This window comes from Stigmatopora nigra, chromosome 7 (genome assembly GCF_051989575.1).
Source record: "Stigmatopora nigra isolate UIUO_SnigA chromosome 7, RoL_Snig_1.1, whole genome shotgun sequence".
In the NCBI taxonomy this organism is placed as follows: domain Eukaryota; kingdom Metazoa; phylum Chordata; class Actinopteri; order Syngnathiformes; family Syngnathidae; genus Stigmatopora; species Stigmatopora nigra.
In genome coordinates, this window is record NC_135514.1 from 14,978,904 (window position 1) to 14,988,736 (window position 9,833).

The 9,833-nt window shown below is 38.4% G+C and overlaps 2 protein-coding genes across 3 annotated transcripts; both read left to right on the plus strand.

The window, feature by feature from the left end:
- Positions 1-1,374: 1,374 nt before the first annotated feature.
- Positions 1,375-3,871, plus strand: LOC144199698 (transmembrane protease serine 6). Its single transcript, XM_077721516.1, has 6 exons — positions 1,375-1,384; positions 1,900-2,065; positions 2,149-2,327; positions 3,015-3,110; positions 3,188-3,330; positions 3,402-3,871. Exons 1-6 carry the CDS (start codon positions 1,375-1,377, stop codon positions 3,579-3,581), a joined length of 774 nt encoding a protein of 257 aa, XP_077577642.1. The 3' UTR covers positions 3,582-3,871.
- Positions 3,872-4,455: 584 nt separating this feature from the next.
- On the plus strand, positions 4,456-8,720 carry ethe1 (ETHE1 persulfide dioxygenase). Of its 2 annotated transcripts, XM_077720756.1 has the most exons (7): positions 4,456-4,835; positions 5,565-5,709; positions 5,776-5,924; positions 6,406-6,535; positions 7,318-7,407; positions 7,482-7,598; positions 7,686-8,720. In XM_077720756.1, exons 1-7 carry the CDS (start codon positions 4,536-4,538, stop codon positions 7,730-7,732), a joined length of 978 nt encoding a protein of 325 aa, XP_077576882.1. In that variant the 5' UTR covers positions 4,456-4,535; the 3' UTR covers positions 7,733-8,720. The 2 variants fall into 2 exon arrangements, with proteins under 2 accessions (XP_077576882.1, XP_077576884.1); XM_077720758.1 differs by lacking the exons at positions 4,456-4,835; positions 5,776-5,924 and having other exon boundaries at positions 5,570-5,709.
- The last annotated feature ends 1,113 nt before the right edge of the window (positions 8,721-9,833 follow it).

Sequence of the window (9,833 nt, forward strand, 5' to 3'; positions counted from 1 at the left end):
ATTTTGGTGACTTGAAGAGTGTGTCATCCTTGGTTTCGCCCACCGTGGTGGCGCTGTTGCCTCCCCCGCCGCCATCTTTACGGCCTCTGGGGGAGGGATCCATTAACGGGGTGCTAGCCAAGGAGTCGCCAAGTGAAGAACCAAGTGAGTTATCATTTTCTGTACTGCTTATCCTCACAACGGACACGAAGGGTGCTAGAGTTTATCCCAGTGAACAACAGGCACCAGGTGGGGGATGTCCTGAATCGGTAGCCAGCCAATTACAGAGCGCTAAGAGCCAACTAGTAATCATGCTAACACAATTTACACTGTTAGCCAGCTAGCCTAGCATGCATGTTTTTGGGCTATGGGAGGAAACTGAAGTACCCACAGAAAACTCACCCCAGCAAAGGGAGAACTAGAAAACTCAACACTACTTGAGGACCAAACTGGGATTGAACCCTCGACCCCTGAACTGCGAGGCCGCCGTCCTAACCACTTGACCACAGTTTTTAATACCCTTTCCTTGAAAGACTACTTATTTTCAGTAAAAAAAAAATATAAAGTATTTTTCTTACTAGAAAAAATAGCGTTTTTATACGAGTACAATGCGCACCCATAATTTGTGACTAAAAATTTGTATATTTTTATGTATTAATTTTTTTTTCAAGTTTTTATGCCTTAAAATTTCCCCCAGGATTCGTGTATAACACGCACCTATACTTTGCTTCCGTTTTTTGCTACAAAATTCTGCGCATTATACTCCAATAAATACGGTAGTAGCTAATAATTTCCTGCAAAATTCCATAATTTATCCCCTTACATTTTTAATACATGACGTAATCTGTCATTCTTTTGTCCACATATTCACATTAACTCAAGAATGAAGTAAGGGATTATCATCCAAATTTGCAGATTATCGTATTTCTATCAAACTGTGAATGGGATTCCATTTTGGACGACTTAGGTCAAAGGTCACAAACAACACCAAAGCATTTTTTGTGTTATTATTGTCCTTTTTTCTCGGTCAGGCGTCCAATCCTGTTGTTCTCGCCAACTGCTTCTCATCGTGAGCTTATCCTTCGCCGTCAAACTTGTCATCACCGCCGCTCTTTTAGGTAACTCCGCCCCCTACAATCCTTCAACAGTTAACATTTTCATTCATAATCTCACTTTACTGCTCATCTCTCTCCACCTAATAGTGAAGTTCCTACTTTTTCCCTCGGAGTTAAAGGCCTCGTTGCCGCCGCCTTGTGGTACCAAAGGCAACTGCAGCCTGCCGACCCTCCAGCCGACTCCGCCAAAGACCCCTGTTCACCACGTTGTCAACGTTACGGCAGGTATTAGTCGCTTTGTAGTACGGGTAAAATGCCGTTTTTCTAGGATTTAAGACATATGTGTCAAAGTGGTGGCCCGCGGACCAAATCTGGCCCGCTGCATCATTTTGTGCGGCCCGGGAAAGTAAATCATGAGTGCCGACTTTCTGTTTTAGGATCACATTTTAATGAAGAGTATAGATATATATTGAATTTCCTGATTTTCCCCCTTTTAAATCAATAATTGTCATTTTTTAATCATTTTTTTCTCTTTTTTTAGTTCAAAAATAATTTTGTAAAATCTAAAAATATATCTAAAAAAATCTTAAATAAATATTGTTTTAGATCTATAAAAAATAATATTTAGGTCTTTTAATCCAGTTCTTTTTAACAAAAAATCTAAATATTATATCTAAAATGGTCGGGCCCACGTGAAATCAAGTCAAAATTTGTTTTTGTTAATTATTCTTTTTGTAAGTTCATAAAAATGTGATACTCTGAAAGGCAGAACAACTCCCGGGCCGGATTGGAGCCCTTAGCGGGCCGCTTTTGCCCCGCGGGACATATGTTTAACACCACTGCCGTTGACTTATTTTATCTCCAGACTGCCCTGGTTTTGCCAGCGATGGCCGCCGCATCATCGGAGGGACGCCGGCAGCCGCGGACGTTTGGAGGTGGCAAGCTAGCTTGCACTGGAGAGGGAACCACATCTGCGGGGGTGCCGTCATCTCGCCACGCTGGATCATTACGGCGGCTCACTGTTTTGTGGAGTAGGTTTTCCAAAGGAAGTCAATGGCAGTTCTAGCAGATTTGACGTTTATTGACGTAATAGCGATTGTTCACCGTCCTGCAGAGACAACATGGCGGAGGCGGGCGATTGGTTGGCGGTGGTGTCAACCGTCAACGTTGCCCAGCCGGACCTGGGAGAGCGATACCGAGCGTTGCAGGTTCTTCATCACCCCCGATTCGACACGCGCACTAATGATTTTGATATCGGTCTTCTGCGCACCATCGTGGAAATGCACATAAGCGGTAAGATATTTGTGTACTTCTATCTTGTATTTTCGTTTATCACTTAGCTACACCTATAATATCAATTATGAATAAGCAGTGAAAAAACACAAAAATATATTTTTGTTGTCCCTAACCCTTACAAAAAATATTTAGTGGCAATATTTTGTTATTAATATTTATTTTATATTATCATCCTCACTATTATTATTATCACCATCATCATCACTATTTTTATCATTATTAATTAATTTATTTTTGCGGCAATATTTTGTTATTAATTTTTATTTTATATTATCATTATTATCATCATTATTATTATTATCATTATTATTTTTATTGCTATATTAATATATTTTTTATTTATTATTTATTTTTGTGGCAATATTTTGTTATGAATCTTTATTATTATTATCATTATTCTATCATAATTATTATTAATTAATGTATTGATTTATATATTTTGCTGCAATATTTTTTATTAATATTTATTTTATATTATCATTATTCTATCATTATTATTATTAATTTATGTATTTATATATTTTTGCTGCAATATATTTTATTAATATTTATTTTATATTATCATTATCATTATTATTATCACATCATCATTATTATTATTATTATCACCATCATCATTATTATTATTAATGTATTTATTCCTGTATGTATTTACTAATTAGCTCATTCCTATTTTGTCTGTAGGCAGGGTGCGACCGGTCTGTCTTCCCACTCCAGATGAGTCCTTCCCTCCCGGCTCACCCTGTTGGGTCACGGGCTGGGGGTCCGTCCGGGAAGGAGGTATGTTCCCCTGACATCATTTACAGCCAATAACAACGTCAAGGGGCCATACTTGCATTTTTATTTGCTGTCCTCAGGTATCGTGTCAGATGAGCTCAGGCAAGCTCAAGTGAAGGTGATCAGCCAGTCCGTCTGTCGCCGCCCTAGTGTCTACGGCGTGCAATTGACGCCTCGGATGATCTGCGCCGGCGCCCTGGTGGGCGGAGTAGACTCATGCCAGGTATTGTGATGCTATCGTGATATACTACAAGGAAATGTGTGTATTTTTACATGTTAACTGTGTAATTTTAGGGTGACAGCGGGGGTCCCCTGGTGTGTAAAACGGCCTCGGGGGATTGGAGGTTGGCGGGCGTGGTGAGCTGGGGCGAGGGTTGCGGTCGCCGCAACAAGCCGGGCGTGTATAGCCGAGTTACCGCGTTGCTGGACTGGGTCGGACAACATTTGGAGGTACAGTCAATTTTGGTGTATTAACGTTTTAGCACTTATGCTTTTTTTTTTTTAACCGTTTGCCGTCACAAGGTTTGGTGGGGGTGCTGGAGCCTAAGCCAGCTAAATAGGTAGGGGAGACCCTGAATGGGTGGCTAGCCAATTGCAAGGTACAAGGAGAGAATGGACAACCAATTATAGCTAAGGGTAATTTAGAGTGTTAGCCAGCTAGCTTAGCATGTATGATTTTGGGGTGTGGGAGGAAACTAGAGAACCCGGAGGAAAACCCACGTAGTGAGGAATTTAACCTGCGATGCTATGTTTAATGATTTTATATTGTTAACTGAAAATGTTAGTTTGTATACAGTGTTTATTCAAGGATTAATTAGGGGAAATAAATTGACTGAATAAGAAACAGTTAATAGACTGAAAAGTTCAATATTGTTAAATAGAACTTATTAAGACTAAATTAATGTAAAAGTAGCTTTTTTTGAGAGGATTTGTCACATAAAAAAAACAAAAAATGAGAAAAAAATGTCAAATTATTCGTAATTTTCACTGAATTAATGTATATTTTACTTTTTAATTTACGACCTGCTTTTCAGAATTGCATCGATGCTTTTTTAAAAAAAAAATGATGCACATGCAAAAATATTTCCTACACATATAAACCACATGATTAATTTTAAAATGTTTTTCTTTCTCCAGCAAGATCAACCAAACCATTTGGAGGATTTCACTACCAAAGCCATCACATACACTGGATCATAACAAGAATAAACACAAACAAAATTCATTTTTTCAATTAAATTCCCAACTTCTCATTGAAATTATCTTTATTTTTTTATTTCACAGAATAACACTGCATACTGTGACATTACACATAATCCAACTGGCACCAAGTCACGTCTTAAAGGTGAACTTTGGAGTCCAAGTTAACTTTTTAAGCAATGTTTTATTATATATCACAGAAGCAGTCTGCCGCCTCCGTGAATCAACATGACGGGCTATCTCTTGCAAAAATCTATCCCACTTCTCTTCCGTGTTCGAGCGACTTTAAGCCCGCTAGGTCTTGACGAAAAGCCGGCAATGTGCTCGAGGATAACCGCGATGGTCCTGGTTCGACGACGCCTGGAAACGGCACTCTTTGGACACCGGAGCTACACCGAGGGCTCGAGAGTCTCGGAAGCCGGGAATAGGCCCTTGAGCTCGGGCGTGAGGGCACGCCACCTCCCGCTAGCACGAGTGAGAACGTATTCCTCCGGGACACGGTTGAACGACCGGCTGCTCTTTAGACAGGTAATATTCGTCGTGTTACGCCTTAAAAAATGTCGGTGTTAATGTTTTTGTGACTTTGTTTCTTTTTATTTCATCGGCGTTTTCGACATGAGCAGAGTTAGCTTTGGGACTAGTGTATAACCTACGTTGTTGTCATGTTAGCATTAGCAGAGTTAGCTTTGGGACTTGTCTTTAACCTTCGGTGTTAACATGTTAGCATGAGAAGAGTTAGCTTTGGGACTTTAGTTTAAACCTGCGTTGTTTTGTTGACATGTTAGCATTAGCAGCGTTAGCTTTGGGACGAAGTGGTAAAGTCACGTGAGAACGGGGAAATATGTCAGATATTCTTTGACCCACTGACATAGTGACCTGTTTATTTTTGTGACCTAAATTAGGATGAATTATAGTGCATTCTAAATGCTTTTTTTGGACCAATATGCCATGACGTAGCATTTTATAGTCTTAATAGATCAAAGCAAATTCATATTTCAGATACAAGTAACAATAAAAGATACAAAAACAGCCTCACAAGGAAAAAGCAATTGAACACATGTACCATATTTAATTAATTACATATCAGGGGCCTGAAGTTGTTAAATAAACACATTTTTCATTAAAAAAATGATTTCTGGTTTTCAGATATTTCAATAATTCTAATATTAATAAAAAAAAATTGAAATTCCCAATTTCCCAGCTTACTACTTTTTCAATGTAGCAATGCTAACAAGCCATTTTTTTGTGTTTTTCAAGCTTTTTGAATCAGAGAGCAGCACCTACACGTACTTGCTAGCCGACGCCGTCTCCAAGGACGCCGTCCTCATCGACCCCGTGCTGGAGACCATCGATCGAGACCTCAAGCTAATCGACGAACTGGGCCTCCAGCTGAGAGTAGCAGGTCTGTAGCGCAAAATCTCTCGATTTTGAAGTCTTCCCGTGAATTAACGTTGCCGTGTTTCCCAAGTGAATACTCACTGCCACGCGGACCATATCACCAGCACGGGGCTGATGAAAACGAGGCGGGCCGGCCTGAAAAGCGCCATCTCCAAATCCAGCGGCGCCAAGGCTGACATTCTCTTAACCGAGGGAGACGAGATCCGCTTTGGAAAACATGTAGGATAATACATCTTAATTTTTAAGTGATTTTTGTGAACACTTGGTTGCTTTCATTTTTTAAAGCTTTCCTTTTTATCATTAGTTTTTTATTGTATTAGTACTTAAATTATTAGGGTTAATGTAGACCAGACAAGGCCATGATAAAAAAAAAAAAGTGGATTTTCACATTTTTATTAATATAATAGAAAAACGTTTTAATTTTCTTTTTTGAATTTTTAAGAAAAAATAATAATTTTGTTTTTTACTTGTGCTTGAATTGTAGCGTGAATTTTCACAATTTTATGAATTTCAAAAATAAAATAAAACATTAAAAAAATATTAATATTTAAAAAAAAACATTAAAATTATCCCCGAAAAAAATCTGCGATGTAGTGAAACTGCGATATTTGAGGGGTTACTGTGTTTTCTATTACTATGAGTTATTCATGCTTTATTGATTTACTACTTATTTATTGTTATTACTATTTATCCCTTTCAGCATTTGATGGTGCGAGAAACACCGGGACACACGGACGGATGCGTGACGCTGGTCACGCCAGATCAGTCCATGGCGTTCACTGGCGACGCGTTGCTCATCCGAGGCTGCGGCAGGACGGACTTCCAGCAAGGTTGGTGCTTAATTTCTTCTACAAACTCAAGTCTCAATGATTTTTCTTCATATTTTCCCTTCAAAGTCACACATTTGTACTCCCTATTAAAACCATAAATATGGAGGCTAAAATTGTGAACCATGGGGCGGCTTATACGAGGGAAATTGCAAAATTCAACGATTTAAGGCAATTTTAAGGGTACGGCCTATATGAGGGAAATTGTATAATTCAACAATTTTAAGGGAACGGCTTATACGGGGGAAATTGTTAAATTCAATGATTTCAAGGCAATTTTAAGGGTACGGCCTATATGAGGGAAATTGTATAATTCAACAATTTTAAGGGAACGGCTTATACGGGGGAAATTGTTAAATTCAATGATTTCAAGGCAGTTTTAAGGGTACGGCTTATACGTGGGAAATTGTAAAATTCAACCATTTTAAGGAAATTTTAAGGGTACAGCTTATACGGGGGAAATTGTTAAATTCAATGATTTTAAGGCAATTATAAGGGTACGGCTTTTACAAGGAAAATTGCAAAATTCAACGATTTTAAGGCAATTTTAAGGGTACGGCTTATACAAGGGAAATTGTGAAATTCAACAATTTTAAGGGTATATCTTATACACAAAGGCTGCTAATATACGAGAAAATACAGTAAATTTCGAACCCAAATTCACTTCATAGTAACATCCTGAAAACCCCTTTGTTTTTGTAATACTCAAATACGACCAAAGAGGGCAGTATTGTACATTTCCCTTCAATTTCAATCCAAACCGTGACCACTTTGCATCTTATCAGGTTGCTCCAAATCGCTTTACAATTCCATTCATAAGAAGATCTTCACCTTACCCGCTCATTGCCTCATCTACCCGGCGCACGACTACCGAGGTAAACACACCCACGTTTTTGCACGCAACGTTTCAATTCAAAGTCGTAATTTGGGCGCATCTTCGCCGTTCCAGGCCAGACGGTGTCGACCGTCGGCGAAGAACGTGCGTTCAACCCTCGCTTGACAAAAAGCCTGGACGAGTTTGTGACCATCATGAACAACCTAAATCTCCCCAAACCTTCCAAAATAGGTCCGTCAAATTTCAACCAATCACAACACATGAAATTTTCCACCACTTTACATCTGACTCAAATATTATTATTTTTTTTCCTTGCAGATATTTCAATGCCCGCAAATCTGGTTTGTGGAGTTCAGCCAATTTAAACAACTTGCCTTATTTAATATTCAATTTTATGTTGAATATAAATATGTAGATAGTATATATTTTTACATAGGGTGCCATTTTATTGTACATTTAATCAAATAGAAAACATGTTAATCGTATCCACACATTTTTTTCACCTCAAAGAACATTCTTTACTATATAACATAAAGCCGTGGCTCTCGAGCCGCATTTGGCTCCTGGCCAAAACGCTTCTTAACATATTTTGGATATAATGTAGCTTTTTCCCCGCTTAAATGTTTATCTTTTTTTTTAACTTTTTCTTAAAACACAGTAAAATTCATCAACTTCCAATAAAAACTAATAAAATATCTCTTTTTTTTTTTTAAACAGCAAATTGGATTCTTTTAATGATCCTTCTTTCTCTCGCATTTTAATTTTTTTGCTCTTCTAGTCCATCTTGCTTGTCAGCCCTGCTAAATAAATCACAATAACAGAAATTTTAGGATTGAAGGCTTTTTAAAATTGACTGAAAACGACAACAACTACGTCATTGATGACTAAGAACCATTCCTGTTGGGTAGGTTTTCACATAAAACTAAGCTATGACTAGTAAGTCTTTCAACAACTCCCCTTGCCCCGCCTGTAAGACAGGTTTTTTAACCCGAAAGACAGCCCCCTAACTATGACACAAACAACCATTGTATCATCCACCATTCCTCCTATTTACTTTGAATTCTTTCACGTCAAAAGTGAAGTGCTGGCATTTCGCATTCTGCACTGACTCTTCGAGTAAAAACAATGCAGTTATCCCTCAAATATCGCAGTTAACACATTGACAGATGGGCCGGGTCAGCACGAGAGACGATACAAATAAAAAAGTGCATCCGTTAACAGTGCATATGAAACATAAACAGAAAAAAGGACTCAAGTATTAACATACTCATCATTCATCATTAAAGTCAAAAATATAAACTACAAAGTAGTGTAAAAAGCAATGTATTAAGAAATATTAAAATGTCATTTAAAAAGAAAGATAGGGGTGTAAAACACGAAAAACAAATGTGAGTGGACAGAGCTACTGCCACTGGCGCCATCTTGGGGATAAAAAAAATATATTTGGACAATGTCGGCGGGCCGCATTAAAAAACCTAACGGGCCGGATATGGCCCGCAGGCCTTAGTTTGCCTACCAATGTCCGAGAGACATTACTAAATTCATTTTTTCTTATGGCCATGCCTGGTCTACATTACCCACGATATTCGAGGGATTACTGTACTCTATGTTCTCAACAGTTGGTTTCATCACCACGGCACCCCCTTTTTCAAATGAAATGAAACAAACACATCATTGATTCCCCAACATCTGTTCCTTTCAACACCCAGACATTTTGACTGTACGGTACGTCCCCTTTGCTGGCTTTTCTTCTATTCTAACTCACAACCTGAAGATGTGAAGTTGGCGCTGGCCTTCCTCTCACCCATCTGCTGAGCCTTCTTTCTTTTTGTAACACCCACTTAGACTGCCAATCAGGCTCTCTCGCGCCAACCCTCCTGTCACTGGAAACAATCTATTACGGCTATCAGCTCATTCAGGCGTAGCTGTAAAAGAGGCCGCCGGGTTGGGGTGTGGGTAAACTTGTCCCAGTCACAATTTATTATTGCTAAATAATACAAGCTTGTGGGTTACAGTTCAGGTCTAATACGTGGTGGTATTTTAATCTTTGAGTCTGTAATCACTCCATAATTCTGATTTATAGTGTTTGACTTGAGGTCGACTACATTATTAGTCTTTAAATATTATGTCATTCTACTAATGAGACACTATTTGAAGCTGAGTAAACTGCAAAGGGTGCTGGAGGCTATCCTAGCTAGCTACGGGTACAAAGTGGGGGGCAGCCAATCAGATAGCAGAAGGAGACAACCAATTTGTTATAGATAAGGACAATGTAGCATACAATTAGCCTAGCTAGTATAAATTAATATCTAAAGTTTTATTGCCATGTAGTGTGTTTAGCCTTTATAAATATTTTGACCGTAATACATTATTTTTGCATCGTTTTCATTTATTGTTTTGTTCCATTTATTGGGGGATATTTTTATATATTTTTTTTATTTATTATGACAGAAACAAATAGCTTGG